This window comes from Saccostrea cucullata, unplaced genomic scaffold (genome assembly GCF_032062105.1).
Source record: "Saccostrea cucullata isolate Sc308-1 unplaced genomic scaffold, CSIRO_AGI_Scuc_v1 ctg14277, whole genome shotgun sequence".
NCBI lineage: Eukaryota > Metazoa > Mollusca > Bivalvia > Ostreida > Ostreidae > Saccostrea > Saccostrea cuccullata.
Window position 1 is genome coordinate 3,823 of NW_026930742.1, and position 16,097 is coordinate 19,919.

General features: G+C 37.1%; 2 protein-coding genes across 2 annotated transcripts; both read right to left on the reverse strand.

Annotated features, from left to right (window-relative positions):
• Positions 1-590: 590 nt before the first annotated feature.
• Positions 591-14,578, reverse strand: LOC134229909 (nuclear GTPase SLIP-GC-like). The gene is made up of 20 exons (XM_062711694.1): positions 14,563-14,578; positions 13,270-14,386; positions 13,078-13,161; positions 12,769-12,994; positions 12,284-12,496; positions 11,420-11,614; positions 10,967-11,148; positions 10,844-10,856; positions 10,557-10,577; positions 9,713-9,937; positions 9,087-9,266; positions 8,545-8,706; positions 6,162-6,362; positions 5,219-5,388; positions 4,457-4,616; positions 4,252-4,335; positions 3,081-3,191; positions 2,391-2,514; positions 2,122-2,267; positions 591-728 (listed from the first exon to the last, which is right to left on the reverse strand). The coding sequence occupies exons 2-20, from the start codon at positions 14,079-14,081 to the stop codon at positions 591-593; spliced, it is 3,447 nt and encodes a 1,148-aa protein (XP_062567678.1). The 5' UTR covers positions 14,082-14,386; positions 14,563-14,578.
• On the reverse strand, positions 14,092-15,883 carry LOC134229906 (uncharacterized). Its single transcript, XM_062711691.1, has 3 exons — positions 15,034-15,883; positions 14,178-14,386; positions 14,092-14,109 (listed from the first exon to the last, which is right to left on the reverse strand). The coding sequence occupies exons 1-3, from the start codon at positions 15,881-15,883 to the stop codon at positions 14,092-14,094; spliced, it is 1,077 nt and encodes a 358-aa protein (XP_062567675.1).
• Between the last annotated feature and the right edge of the window lie 214 nt (positions 15,884-16,097).

Genomic DNA, 16,097 nt, shown 5'->3' on the forward strand with positions numbered 1-16,097 from the left:
AGAGTAACAAGAAATGTTTCTGATCTTTCTGACAATGAGCAACTTTAATGGCTGCTGTGTTGCCTATATAAGGGGTACCACCTTCTGTTAGTGATTACCACGTCTGCTTCTCGACAGTGGAGTAAGACTTCCTGTCATTGATAAGGTTGACCCCTGGCAAAAGGGGTGATGGTTCCACTTTGATGGAGGTGAGAAGCAGACAGCAGATGTTTGGGTGACCCCACTTTATCGATGGCAATCTCTTTAATGTATTAAGCACTGCATGGTATATCCTAGGGATGACCCCAAATTAATCTGTTGGTAAGCACTGCATGGTAACCTTGACCCCTGCCACTGTTTGTAAGCACTGCATGGTCACCTTGAATCTTTGAATAACAAGATGAATAAATAAATATGTTGTGTCGATATACGAGCTGTAAAGGTTTGACTAACAAATGGTGGAACCTGATCAGCAAAATACATCCTTATCATGAATGAAATGCTGCCCGGGAAGGAATTGTGCTGAACATTTGGTGGGATTGTGGAGGACGCAACAGGATATGAAATTTAATCATTGACTCTGGCACTGTGATGATCTGATTTACTGTGCATTAGTGACTTCTGATTTGTTTGAACACTAGCTGAGGTGATGGTGTGGGATACATTTTGATGATTTGTGGAAACTCTGCTAGTATGGCGCGATCCTGGAATCCTTGAAATCTTGGAGCTACAACAACATACAGGAAACACTGTAACGTTTATTAACATGTTTTTTAAGGATAGGGCAGATACATGTCATAATAATTTTCCGTATAATTGATTATTGAAATAAGAATGAATTTACTTTTTTTGTTTTTGTGTATTTTAGAAGAAATGAATTATTCATGAACAACCAGACATAATATAAGGGGCTCAAAAGCCACCTGTTCAGTAGAAGAGCTGAGTTAAATCACTTAAGACCGTTACCTTGACAGATTTCACACTGTTGAATAAGAGGATCTGAAGTTAATTTAAACATCGCCGACACCGCTTATTGCCATGGCAAATATTCATGTACAATGTTCTTTACATGTATGTGACAAAATTGACAACACCTTAACAGATTTATACCTTTTTAAAAGGCAGTTGGTTTTAAAACCAGATGTTACTTATCACATTCACCTGGCACTTCACCGGGGTGTCCTTATATAATCAACAACACAACCTGGAAACATTCAGGGTTCCAAATTTAACACAGAAAATCAGTATGGTGTGGCATTCGGGGTAGAATCTTATCAAAACAAATCAGTGTGTAATCACCTAAATTTTTGCTTTTGGACTTGTTTAGCCTTTATTTAAACCCCCAGGGTCAGAGATTTTGGACTACATGTGTTGTGGGAATTCCATTGCAAAATTTGTTTACCAAGTCACTGCACATACCCAAGTTTTGCATTTATCTCTAATTTATATTATATAAATTTACTTAACAACTACACCTTATAAACTTAATACATGTACATTAATATTTTTCAGGAGTTTTAAAACTTTCTATGGATAATTATTTTACAAGAGCAACAAGAAATTTAATTTTTCATCCAAGTCAACTGGACAATGCAAGCAACTTTATAAAAAGATGAATTACTTGTGTCGCTTTTAAAGATAGGGCATTCAGTCTCTTCTGTTGGTAATTACTAAAGAGGAATCTATCTTCTCTATACTGAATTATGTCATTACCTGTCATTTCTTTTTGATTTTGGGCACACACAGTGATGGTTCCACTTTGATGGAGGTTAAAAGTTGGAGAATCAAAAGTTAAAGGACTTGAAGTTCCTCAAGAACAAAACTCAGCGGCAATTCTGACGAGTTCCCATCTGTTCTCTGTATACCCTAGGGAAATAAAGAACCAAATAAACGTTTCTAAGAATGTAACAGAAGCTTTGCTCTTTGTCAAACAATTCAAGGCATCTTTAAATAATAACAAAAATAAAACAAATATTTTGGTGAGATAAAACTAGAAAAGTTTCTTAAAAAATGGCTGACACCTCAGCATAATACATCCCTACCATGAATGTAATCTTGACTTTTTCAAAATGTTTGGCAGATTGTAAAGATTTCTCAAATAGTATATGAAAATTAATAACATTTTAAATTTGAAAGACAGACCTGATTTCCTTGTGCATTAGTGACTTCTGATTGGACAGGAGCCCTATTGGTGGTTGTGACAGGAGGTGGCCCTGTATTAGTTACTGGTACCCTCACTCCGGCTTCCTCCATTATGGTGCGCACCTGGAGTGAAATCTCCCCAACACCTACAACATACAGGTATAGTCACTAGAGATGTGTGTCTTTTGGTTGAGAAAGAAACCTTTATCATTTCTTGTGATGGAAGGCATCAATTTACTGGGAGGTATAGCTTTTGTTTATTTCCTTACATGGTAGGAGTACGTCTCGCAGTTCCACACAGGTCCCAGGGGCCTCCCAAAGGGGCTCAAAAGCCACCTGTAGATCCGAGCAAAGACCACGACACACTCCCCGTACTTTCTCCGTTACTTGAACCTGAATTAGATGTTTTCATCTAAAGTTCATTTCCTTCATAAATACACAACTATCCTGCTTATTGCCAAGGCAAATGTTCATGTACAATTTATAACTGTACTTGAATTTAAAGCCTCTTACTGTATACAGGGTTATTTTTGCGTCGTGTTATTTTCGCCCTTTCATACTTGCAAACAATTTTGCCCCGTTTTGATTTCGCTCAGATACAGTTTTGTTTAAGAAATCAAACTGTGTTCACTGTGAATTCGCCCCATTTTGAATTCGCCCAACTGTAAGTAGGACAAAAGGGTTGAAAATAAAACGGTAGCAAAAATTTCCCTGTATGCAGAATTAAAATGACTTATTTAATCTGATTTAAAAGGTAATTTCAAAATCAAACGTAATTTGAATCTATACAGTAAATGTACTTGATCATTCTTGTTATAGTCAAAACACAATGGAAAAATTCAATCTTCATTTGCACAGTCAGTATTTGTATGGGTGAATGTTGTCAAAGCTATGTTAGGAATCCCCCTACCTTGATTTGCTCCAATTCCTGCAGCAGGTTGCGAGAGGCGTCATCAAACATATAGATTTTCCCTCTGTCGATTCCTGCCGCCATGCCGTCCTTCATCTCTCTGGTAGGCTCCCGGTCCACTCTCTGCGGCACAAGCGTCATAGGTTGGAGTCATGTTCTCCTGGAACAACAATTTACTTTATTCATGTATTAATGTAAAAATTCATTATCATGAATATACATGTATATAAAAGATAGATATATAAATTTATCTTATAATTATTTTCCTATATTTTCCTCAGTGTTGTAGGCTATAGCTATTCAATCAAATCTGAGTACTTTTCAGACCCTTACTCCAGTTACCCAGTACCTTGACAGTATTTTCCTTTACACTATTCACAAAAAAAATTTACCTGTATTGCTCAGCCATTTTACAGGTGACAGAACAGCTTACCTGTATTACAGTGTCTTTATAGCTTACCTGTATTACAGGTGTCAGACCAACTTACCTGTATTACAGGTGTCAGAACAACTACCTGTATTACAAGTGTCATTATATAAATGGTGCCTGTTTTGGAGGGTAACAGTTGAAATTGACATAAAGGAAAACCATTGTCAACCGATGCGTTAGCGGAGGTTGACAATGGTTTTCCGAGGGGTGTCAATTTCAACTGTTACCCTCCAAAACAGGCACCATTTATTTCATTATACTGAATGATTTGTTGATTTAAGATGTCAGCAAAAAAAAATCGTCGATCGTCTTTACGTTCACGTTTAGAAAGCTTTCAAACTCCCCGCTTCTTTGAAAAGATTTACTGACCTCTTTATTGTTTCTTTGAGTCCTTTATCATCTAAAGTTTCGTTATTTCTGCACTTGCAAGCATGTTTCGTCAGTCTGTTGTTGTTTTCAAGTAAGCTACATCGGACACATGCTTTTATTGACGTTAGGTTTATTCCGGTTCTTTCAAACGTGCAACTGACGCTTTTAGAATTCTACGGTGAACCGTACGCGCATAATTTCCCGCATGTAGCATTACCGTTGTGTTACCCGTTGTCACGTGTGTTGCTAAGGCTGAGGGTAATAGAATTGATTGTTAACTGCATCTAAACCAATCAGATTTTAGTATTTAACATGAAAGTATAATAATATAGCTTACCTGTATTACAGGTGCCAGAACAACTTACCTGTATTACAGATGTCAGAACAACTTACCTGTATAACAGGTGTCATTATAGCTTACCTGTACTACAGGTGTCAGAACACGATTGGCATCCCTCTGTCTCTCTGTCACAAATTCTTTAAGAGCAGCCACCATCTCTGTCAACTACAAGAATTATATGAATTTATTTAAATTTATTTACAAACATGTTGATTTCCCTCTAGTTTAAATACATGTTGGAACATAAAAAAAAAGTCAAACTTATTTATAATTTGCATTGACTGACCTGATGCTTTGCATTGTCTAAGATGTAGGCCTGTACCCTCTGTGTACTGCTGGGCTGTACAACGTGTGTATGAAGATCCTGAATCAGGATCTGAATAAACTCCTTCAGTGAAGTCAGTACTGTTGTCCTAAACTTCTCAAAGTCACCCCACAGTATTCCACTGAAAGCAATCAAAGCTAAACGCTGACACAAGCAATAACAAGAGGCCCATGGGTCACATCGCTCACCTCAATCAATACAGTCCCTTTCCTCTTCAGCAATCCCACAATGTTCCACTAAACTACCACTGTAGTTATGTTTTATTAAACCTACACTAAATGAAAATACTTCCATATCCAAAAGACTAATAATGGCTTTGCTGCTCTTCAGAAGAATATTTTTCACGAATTTCCCCTGTATATTCCTATGGAAAACTTTGTTATCCCATTGTGCCCCCACCCTACCACCAGGAATCATGATTTGAACAAACTTTAATCTTAACAATCTAAGGATGCTTTCACATCAATATGACTAATCATAGCTTTGCTGTTTTTGATGAGATTTTTCACATTTTTCCTAAGAATTTTCACTCATATGGAAATTCCCCCATTTTCCTGTGGAGGGCTGCAAATTTTGACCTATACACCTCACTCAGGGCCATTGAGCAGGGAGGGATCTTAATCATTCAAACAGCCACAGTCACATCTATTGTATACTTAATATAATGTTCAGATTTTACTAACTTAAAATTAATCTAAAGGGCTCCATTGTTTTTAGGCTTACCTGAAGACTTTATCCCACACAATGGATATCCTTGAATACATAGGAGCCGTAAGGTCCTCGTTAAAATTGACCGGTCCATACGTGGGGGACTGGAACACCCCATGTCTCTGTACCGTGGCTCGGTACGCACAGAATTGTAACCCCCCGGCCTGTTTGTTCTCTTTATTCACCTGGAATGAATTAAAAAGTTTTTCTTACGAGAACAAAATGCATGCAAAGCAGTTAAGATTTGGCACAGATGGGATTACTCATATTTCCTGGAGTAATTTTCCATTTTACAATGAAATCAAGAGGATTAATTTAATCATGAGGTCCATGATCCACATCTCTCAGTTGAGTATTTAGGTAAAAAAAGTCAAGTAGAAATCTGACAGTTCAATATTTAAAGATTTAAAAGTAGTCAGGGGGAAGGGTTGTAAGAACTACGAACAAATATATATTGTTCTCCTGCCTACCTCCAAGTCCATTTTTAAAAGTTAACATATTTGATTGATTTTTAATGCTGTAGAAGTACTTTTTTCAGCGTGGTATTAATTTACGCTTTGTATGCGGTAACAAATTTTCCACGGAAATTTCTTCAAGCATACTTAATATAAATGTAAGGCATATAGTGACAGTCTAGGAAATTTTCTACATGCGGATTCAACAGAAATTGAGATTTCGAGGAATTAAAACCCCGTGGAAAAAAATACATCTACATTTTTTTTCCTTAAGATATTTATATAAATTTTCATAAAAAAAAATATTTATTTGGGAAAAAAAAATGAGAGATAACTCCATAGTTTTGGTAAAACTTGTGTTTTTACAATAGCAATCAACGGAAAATATTTTCTTTTAAATCAAGTCGCTGTAAGCATCAAATCATTATAAATGTGTTGGCTATATGCTTGTGTTACTGTACTAAAAAAAATATAACACATTTTAGATGTTCAATTAAAGATACCGGTGATCCCCATTTTGCTGCTTGTTCATTGGCTTTCATGGAGGCTTCGGTGATGCCCTTTCCTAACTTAGGTCGGATCTGATTGGAGAATGCCTTCTCTATGTCCAGCTGTAGATCTCTTATCAAGGAATCAAACTTCTGTGACAAGAGTTGTGTCCTCTGCTCAATGGCACTTTGTGATTTCTTCTTTTTTTCCTTTGTCTATAATTAAAGGGCATAATGATAAAAACAAGAGGCCCAAGGGCCTTGAATCGCTCTTCTGATAAATTGTACAATCTATCACTTCTATTAGAAGCCTCCAACTCTATTAGTATCATAAGACCCAAAATGCATCAACTTACAAAGTTTGATAACACATGTATTTAGCCAGTTAAGACTAAAGATATTATAAAATAATTATCAAATACCATGAGTAGGTCAAAGTGACCTACCTTTTGATTGGAATTTTCTGAGGACTCAAGATACATTAATTGACAAAGACTGATGATTCTAATTAAATAAGTACCTGAGATATTCAAAAGTAAGTCACCATGACCTACTTTTTGGTCAACATTCTCTGAAAACCCAAGATCCATCATCTGACAAAGTTTGACAATTCTAAGCCAATTAGTTCCAGATAATTAAATATAGCCATCAAATGTCAAAAGTAGGCCACGGTGACCTACTTTTTAGACGACATTATCCAAACATCAAAGATGCCTAAACTGAGAAAATTTCCTGATTCTAAGCCAATAAGTACCTGAAATATTCAAAAGTAGGTTACCGTGACCTACTTCTTGTTGGACATTCAATGAAACAGTATCAACTGACAAAGTTTGATGATTCTGAGCCAATAAATACCAGATATAATTAAATATAGCGATAAAATGTAAAAAGTAGGTCACAGTTACCTACTTTTTGGTCGACGTTCTCCGAAAACCCAAGGTGTCTAAACTGACAAAGTTTGATGATTCTAAGCTAATACGTACCTGAGATATTCAAAAGTAGGTCACAGTGACCTACTTTTTGGTCGACGTTCTCCGAAAACTCAAGGTGCCCAAACTGACAAAGTTTGATGATTCTAAGCTAATACGTACCTGAGATATTCAAAAGTAGGTCACTGTGACATACTTTTTGGTCGACATTCTCTGAAAACCCAAGATGCATCATCTGACAAAGTTTGATGATTTTAGGTCAATAAGTACCAGAGATACTTAATTATAGCCACAAAATGTCAAAAGTAGGTCACTATGAACGACTTTTTGGTCGTCACTCTCCGAAAACCCAAGATGCATCAACTCACAAAGTTTGATGATTCTAAGCCAATAAGTACCGGAGATACTTAAATAAAGCCATAAAATGTCAAAGTAGGTCACCATGACCTACTTTTTGGTCGGCACTCTCCGAAACTAAATATGCATCCACTCACAAAGTTTGATGATTCTAAGCCAATAAATGCCTAAGATACTGAAATATAGCCATAAAATGTCAAAAGAAGTTCATCATGACCTACATTTTGGTTGACATTTTTCAAGGACCCAAGATGCATCTACTGACCGAGTTTGATGATCGTAGGTCTATCTGAAAGTAATCAAAATACGCATTTTAAACAATTTGAAAACAAATCTCCGCAAAATTTAAAAAGTAGGTCACCGTGACTTACTTTTGAGTTAACATGATGTGAAGTCGTAAGATGCATCAACTTACAAGATTTGATGATTCTAGTCCTTATAGTAAGAAAAATATACACGTTTTTATTAATTTTAAATTTAGGTCAACTTTGAAGTGACCTTGAGACCACGCCCTTTGCCCCAGGGTCATGCCTTGAACAGTTTTTAATCTTCAACATATCCTGATCCTTGTATGTAAGTTTGGTGATAATCTGCCTGGTGGTTCTGGAGAAGATTTTTTAGCAACCAGTACTTTTGGTTATGTTTTCCTGATTATCTCCCCTTGTTTTAGGGTCCCAACCCTTATTTTAGTATAAATAGTAGCCCTTGGGCCAAGGATACCCTGTGACAAATTTGGTACTGATTGGCCAAGGGGTTCTTGAGTTATGGTCCATATTCTAAAAAGTTAACGCACACCGCACAAATGGCCATAGCATTAGCTCTTTGAGCCTTTGGCTCAGAAGAGCTAAAAACTCTATCAGCTATATGTCTGAATACTGAAGGGGAAAATTTTGAAAAAATAATAATACAAGAACAATACATCTTTAAACTTAAGGTCTTTTTACTATTTTCTGAAACTGAATATTGGTTTTGTTTTTCTGTTTGTAATTAATTATAGAATAGACAATACAACTTAAGCAAGTAATGATAAAATTAAGTTTTAAGTAAAACATTGCACCCACTAAAACACTAGCACTAGTTTTATCAAGACTAAATGAATTTTCAGCTGTAACCTGGATGGTTCCATCCTCATTGAGGTAATTCTGTACGTCAAACACAAACTGAACCACCCTCTGTAGAATTCTCTCTATACTGCTGCGGTGTCGGACAGCAGTCATCTGGTGGATGTACGACCTTAAGGCTGGGATCTGGGTGTCCTCTTCTGTACTAAACACCTACAATAGCAAAGCCAAAGCTGCCCCCTCATCCAAAATGCTTTTCAAGTTTCTTACAAGAGTGGAAGATGATTTGAAGAATGCAAAAATTGTGCTTAAAATTACGATTTTCTAGATCTTGAATGTAAACAAATCATTCAGGACCACACAAATATGCTTTTTAATTATTTTGCTCAGTCTACATATGTACCATAATTGCGTTCTATGAAAAATCAATAGGCTTGTTCAACAATGCGAGCACTCCTAAACATTTCTTTTGGAGGTACATGTATTATATTTGGTTCACACTCGCCTACATTTGCTTTGTTGAACAGGCCTCTGAAGTTTAATAGAATTTTGTTAAATCCTGAGTTAGAACAGAATGGTGCCCGATAACTTACTGTGGGGGGCCCGTCGTCGATGATGATATTCCTCATTTTCTGGTATTCGTTGGCGCTGACACAGAATACCTTCAGGTTCTCGGCTGATGATCCGATATCTTCATCATCATCCTCGCTGTTATACAAATTATCATCATCCATCTCCTCTACATTAGACATCCCAGCCTTCCTTTTCATCTCCTGTGAAATAATATGTCATCTCAATAATTCCAAAATAGCTCTTAGATTATACATGCATTTTATGTCCATATCTCATACATATATTTACTCTATTTAGATACAAATTTACATAGACACATGATAACTATAAGTGCATGTCCAATAAATCATGATGTAAAATATATGGCATATTTCACAAATTTTTGTTATAAATAATCTTATCTTGTGCAAACAAATGCAAAACTAAATTTGAGTGATTAGATAATCTCATGAAAAAACAAAAAAGTAAATTTTAAGTTGTCAAAAAAAGAGGACATGTACAAGTGATTTTCAGTAATCACAGTCATAAAATAAATACATCATGTACAAAATGTAGATCATTCTTGAAGCACAATAACACCTGTATCAATACTAGGAGAAAATACATATCACATTCTATAATTACACAACAGAAAATATATCATTACCCTTAGTCCGGCCTTGAAGTCCCTCTTGATTTCCTTTTTGGAGTAGTTATTCCTGGCCTTGGCACACAGACTGGACAGTTCCTTTCTCTTCTGACCGATGGTCATCTCGTGCTGTAGACAGGTGTTGTCAGCTTCAGTGATAGATTTACGGTACGACTGAATCAGCTCTTTATTTTTTCTGATTGCCTCTTGTTTTTCCTTCAGCATTTCCTTGATTTCTTTGACCTGAAAATATATAAGAAGGGAATGTTAATCCAACTTCACTATGTACAGTAATGTCTTGGTTTCTAAAACCTAAACCTTTACTTTCCCCTGTAAATCAACTTTAATTTGTTTGCAAGAAATATCTGTAAGTTTAATGGCAAGCATTACTAGTATTTCTCACTGCGAACCTTTTTTTCTCATTTTAATAAGAAAGTTAATCTTTAATATAGAAGTTTTCTTATTGGCTAAAATTAAAATTGCAGCTAAACAGATGATTCATAAAGAAGAGGCCCATGGGCCATAAAGATTTTCCCCTTTGTAATACCTATTGTGGCCCCTCCCAATCCTGGGGGCCATGATTTTAACAATTTACAATCTACATTACTCCAGAATGTTTGAACAAAAGTTTAAGCTTTTCTGGCCCAATGGTTCATGAGATTTTTCCATCTTTTTTAGCCTTTTCTTGATTATCTTCCCTTGTATGAGGGTTTGACCTTTTGTTTTATTTTAAATTACCTTTTACCCACAAATGCTTTGTACCAAGTTTGGTTAAAATTGTCCCAGTGGTTCTTGAGAAGAAGTTGACAGTTGAACTGATAAAAGTTACATATAAATTATATCATTATCAGCTTGTATCTGTCTCCTGTGAGTCCTCCTTGCCCTACATGTAAATAAACACAATTTTAAACACAATAAACTAAACACATCCCGGTTCTCCTTCAGCTGCTCCACACTGCCTGTTGGATCGTCTTACTGTCCTCTAAATCGTTCTTTTCCATCTCCAGATTGAAATTTTTAAGTGTTATTTTGTCTTGCCCTTATAAACAACAAAATTATATCAATATCAGCCAGTAGTTTAGCTCCAAGGAGGAAACATGCCTACAGTACACATATTCATGATAATAAATACAAACTTGTCTAATCTACACAAAGAAATCGACTGAAAGAAGAGATTTGTAAAGATCAACAAATCACTCTCCCAGAAATGTTACTCTACAAAGCAGTTCTTTAATTTTCATATAGCTTATAAAACAATGACAACAAGTGTACCTGATGATTTCCGAGTTTTTGATGATGTCTGTCTTTGTACAGATAAACGCGATGTTTCCATACTGTCCATCCATCAGCAGCTGTCTGCGGAAGTTCTCTCCCAGAAGATCCTTGGCTGTCTTATCATCAATGGCACGATGAATGGAAGACACAACCCAAACAGCTGTACAGTTCTTCAAATGCTGAAAACATACATTCAAAGGGTCTTTAATATGTCTCCGAAAAACCTCTATCTAAAATAATTTACGTAAGACATAGCTCACAGAAATGAGTACGGCTATCACTGGTTTGCGGCGAGAATCATTCACGATGACAAGGCTCTCGTGAACCTTGAAAAAATTTCTTGTACGCGAATAAAAGTTGGCTTAAAATACCCGCACACATCTCCAGCTATTTTGTGTCAGGCAGCTATTGGTTAAGCCTAGAATTACTAGAAATTGAATATTCACTCACATCTCGAGCTATTTTGTCTCGGGCTGCGTTCGAATCCCTCACTCCTGGTAGATCCACCAGTACTGCTCCACTGCTGCAGGCATCACAGTTAGGTAAACGAATTGTAACCTTCTTTACAATTGGCCAAAACTGACCCCCAGCACCAGGGTCAGCAGTTTCTATGTATTTATCGATGGAATTTCTGAAGGTTTTAGGCTACAAAAATCAAATATCATACTTATACTACAAGTATCTGATTGGCAGTTAAGTTTGATAGGATTTTTTCCAAGATCAAAGAAATTTTTATGCAAACATCAGATTTTTTAAATTTCTAATCAACCCAACTCGTAAATTGTGTGTAAGAAAAAGTAAGAAGGTATAACTGTACACAAGAGATGCTAGTTTTACCATAAAATCAAAACTATGAATGAGGTATTTTTGGAATTGAAATGATGAACTTTGGTATCAATACTGTATGCAGGGTTATTTTTGCCCTGTGTTTTTTTCCGCCCTTTTTAACTTGTGAACAGTTTTGCCCCGTTTTAAATTCGCCCAGTCATAGTTCTGCTTTAAAAAAAATATGAGGTGTAATTTGAATTCGCCCAATCAATGAGAGGGCGAAAGGGGCGAAAATAAAACGGGAGCGAACATTTCTCTGTATACAGTAAAGGAAATCTGTAATCATTTGATTGAAAAAAGAAAACTTCATTTCAAAATAAAATGTAACAGTTTTTCATATTTCTGTCTGCAATTACACTTTTTCAAGCATTGCAGAAATTTGTGAATCTACAAAAACACTTCTTAAAAATTACTTTTTTGTCATGATGAGTATTGAAGACCCTACATGGTTGACCTTGCTTATTAGGTAATATACTGTATACTTACATCTGAGTTAGAAATGGGCCGGACTCTGTCTAGCCACCTCGTTACGACCGACTGACGGACCAGTACATCATACGTGTCAATCCTCCCATACACGGCCTTAATCTTCAGGAATGCCACCCCTGCCTCAGACTTGGGATCTGGAACCCCTTTCTTGATCTTTCCATTCACGTCGGTGAGATCCCTCAACAAGAGACGGAGCTCTGTGTGCCATTCCTACGCAGAAAGATGAAGCATTACAGGACTAATGACATTTTCTAGTATATCTGATTTGTTGTAGTTCTTCTCTGTCAACAATATTTCAAACTTTGTTCCATTTTGTTGGAAATATAACCTGTAGGATGTGACTGCCTGAATAAGTTTGAGACGTTTGGTTTTATCCTGTAAGCCTCTCAGAACCAGCAGAAAATAAACCCAATTCCTTCTGAGATAAAGTAAAGGAAACCATCTTACTTTTGGGACACAGAATGAAATCTTGAGTAACCCACCTCTTTAGACAGGAAGGTGATGTCAGCCTCGTACTTTGTGCTGTTCGGGTTATTGACCACCTCCACCACTACCGCTGTACACGCCCGCATCCCTGACGTGGGGAGGATGTCCAGCTGGTCCAGTAGGGCGTTCATCAGGGACGATTTCCCTGACCCTGTGTCCCCCACCACGGCTATTACGGTCCTAGACAGCTCCAGCCTAGACTCAAGCTCCTGCAGGTTTTTCCTGTGGTGACATTAAAACGTTTTTAAATCAGAAGCAGTGAATACAAAGTATCAGAAGAAAGTGAAGTATTTTGTTAGACTTACATCCACTGTATTACTCTGGGATTCTCTGTTAATCTGGGAGACTGCTGAAATTCCCTCTTCAGTGTCTGCAAAATGTCTCTGCATCTAAAACAAAAAAAGATATTTTTCAATGAAAAAAAAACATGTATAGTTCAATTAACAGAATTAAGATCTTTGTCAAAAATTGGACTGCCTAACATAGCAAACCTTTACCTCTGAACCTGATTCTGAGCTGTCTGGTACGAGTTACCGGTATCCATTACAAGCCTCCTCTGAGCTCGACTGGAGCTCGATACATCCCCTGTTGTCTCCTGACTTGAGCTGGTGGGTACAATAGACCTATCAGGATCTGGACTCTCCTCCACCACCTGTCCACCAGACTTCTTAGCTTTCAGCTTCTGCATCAGTTGTCTCACTTTGGACATCTGGGATGAAGTTTTTTCTTTTACATCCCCTGATTCTTTCTGATCATTGGAAAAGTTGAAATCAGGCTGTGTAACAGGGGCCTTTCCTTTTTCTTTAGTTTTGTCCCTGCTTTTGTTTGTCTTTGATCTCTTTGGTGTAGAAATAAAATCCTCACTATCATCCTGAGCTTTCCTCTTCCGACCAATACTTGGTAATTCATTATCATTTTCTAACTCCAACCACCGGTTAGATTCACTGCCTCCAATACCATTGGTGTCTCCATCAGAATCATTATTTTCCTCATCCATTCCATTATGATTATTTATATCAGGTGAATTCAATGCATCAAAATTGACTTCTGGTCCAGAAAACTCGCTGTCACTGTCAAATTCCATAGTTATTGGGGTTTTCTGAGGTGTTTTTTCTGGTGATCTAGTTTTGCTGGTGCTCTCCTCGAAGGTTGTGCTGGTCTCTGGTCCCATGTTTTCTGATCCTGCCTCTGGGATAAGGGGAGACAGGGCCTGGGAACAGTAGGGTGACAAGGGAGGGGGTGCTCCCCACTCCTCCCCACTCTCCTCAGGACAAGTGTCATCCACGTAATCTTCACCATAGTGATCCATGTGTGGGATATCAACTCCAGTCTGAGCTCTGTCTTTAAGTGGATCTTGAATTACATCCTCATTATCCCTTTCAATATCATCATCTCTATCATTTACCAAATGTGAATTTTCTTCTGATGCATCTGGAGTGTCTTTTGGGGACTCTTCATTTGCCTTTTCTTTATCCTGAAGCTCCTCTCCTGGTTCGTCTGCTGAGCTGGCTCTTTCTTCGGTATCTGAGACAAGGGAATGTTCTGTAGAATCATCATCAGTTGTCTGCCCTTTGTTCTTATCCTTCTGATTTTCCACAAGTAATTTTTCACCATCTAAAAAAATAAAAATTCAAAAACTTTAAAAGAATGAATTGAAATCTTTTTCAGATAATTTCTGAAGTATTTTATAGAACAACTCAAGTATTAAGACACCAAAAAAGAAGAACCTGTCCAAATAATCAGGATGCAGGGCTCTTAATTTTTGGGGTCAATATGAAGAAATGTCTTGCCTGCTTGGTCGATGACATCATCAATTTTTCAGAGACCCAGCATCTACAAAAATTAAAATTCAAGAACTTTAAAAGAATGAATTGAAATCTCTTTCAGATAATTTCTGATGTTCATGTTCATGTTGATCATAATTTTGTTGTTATCATTAGTCATCCTAAAACAATGGAAAATTAAAACCCCATGAAAATTTGTGATTTCCCAGTTTTAAATGGATTTTCATTTTTCAACAGAAATAAGCCTGCTCACTTTAAAAAAGAATGCTTTGAGTACCCTCATCAAAATATTTTCTTTGAAGCAACAGCTACCTCAACTTGTACTTAGATGAACTTACAAAAAAAACAACTAAATGCATATTTTTTTTACAGCAAGTTTGCTTCTACCAGTACAAGTTTGACTAGTACATGTATTTGTAAAGCATCCACATACATTTATGTCAAGCTGTCATGCTTGTACCTAAACAAAATAAGTACCTTGACTCTCCATGAATGACTGTTTCTGCAATGGACTTGTCCTTTTAATTCCATCACCCTCTTGTAATGGATAAATCCTTTCTATCTCATCCTCTTCATCATTAGATGTCGTCAGTTTTTCTTCGTCTGCTTGTTCATTGGATGTACTGGGCATTTCCTTTTCTGTTTGGCTGAGTTTGAGCGTAGTTTGTCTGGACTTTCTATCCCCCTGAGAGGGCCTCCTTTCACTGCCGTCCCTGTCAGAGTCACTGTCTGATTCACTGACCACTTCCTGTTTTAACTTCAACCTTGAAGGAGTAAAGTCTGCATCACTCTCTGATCCAGAGACAATTTCTATGTCACTGTCAATGTACATGCTCTTCACTGGCTTCTGTTCCTTGGTCTTCCTCAGTTTCTGTGGACTTCTTCTAGGCAGAGGACTTGATTTGCCTTCCTTCTCCTTCTTCAGTGGGGTCCTATTCAGAGACAGCCTCTCTCTGAGTACTTTTCGTGGACTTGATTCGTCCGCAGATGTGACTGGTGTCTTCTCCAACCTCTGGAAAGCTTTAGACTTTACAGGAGATTTTACTGGGGTGGAGGGCTCCTCTTTTATGGTCAGTCTAGTCAGGGATTTATTACCAACTGTTTTAGGCTTTTCCTCTCTAAGGAACAATACCTCAGGTAACTCATCACTGCTGGAATCAGACAGGGAAATGTGGATATCATCCAAAGACTTCAGTGGTAAGGCTGGTTTCTCTTCCGTTATTTCCAGATCACTGTCACTTTCGAGCTTTGGCAGACGGCTTCTGTATCTACTTGTAGCATCTTCAACATCACGATTTTCATCAGTACCCTTGCACCACAGGGGCATCTTATCCACTCTGTTCTCTACTTCACATATAAAAATACACAAGGGAAGAATCGAAAGTAGCACACGATTTTTAAAAAAAGTCAAAAAACAACTTACTTGAGAAAAGTTACACAAATCTTGAAAGGAACTAGCGCAAATAATGTCGTAGTACTTATCCCTTGTGTATTTTTATAATAATAATAATAATAATAATAATATGTTTATTCACCAATCA

Excerpts from the sequence above, each read along its gene's own strand:
- LOC134229909 (XM_062711694.1), bottom strand. The coding sequence starts at position 14,081 with ATGGATCACTATGGTGAAGATTACGTGGATGACACTTGTCCTGAGGAG. Across the intron at positions 13,162-13,269 it reads GCTCAGAATCAGGTTCAGAG|ATGCAGAGACATTTTGCAGA; the intron begins GTAAAGGTTTGC and ends TTTTTGTTTTAG. Across the intron at positions 2,515-3,080 it reads GACAGAGGGAAAATCTATAT|GTTCAAGTAACGGAGAAAGT; the intron begins GTTTGATGACGC and ends CATCTAATTCAG.
- LOC134229906 (XM_062711691.1), bottom strand. The coding sequence starts at position 15,883 with ATGCCCCTGTGGTGCAAGGGTACTGATGAAAATCGTGATGTTGAAGAT. Across the intron at positions 14,387-15,033 it reads GTCATTCATGGAGAGTCAAG|ATGGTGAAAAATTACTTGTG; the intron begins GTACTTATTTTG and ends TTATTTTTTTAG.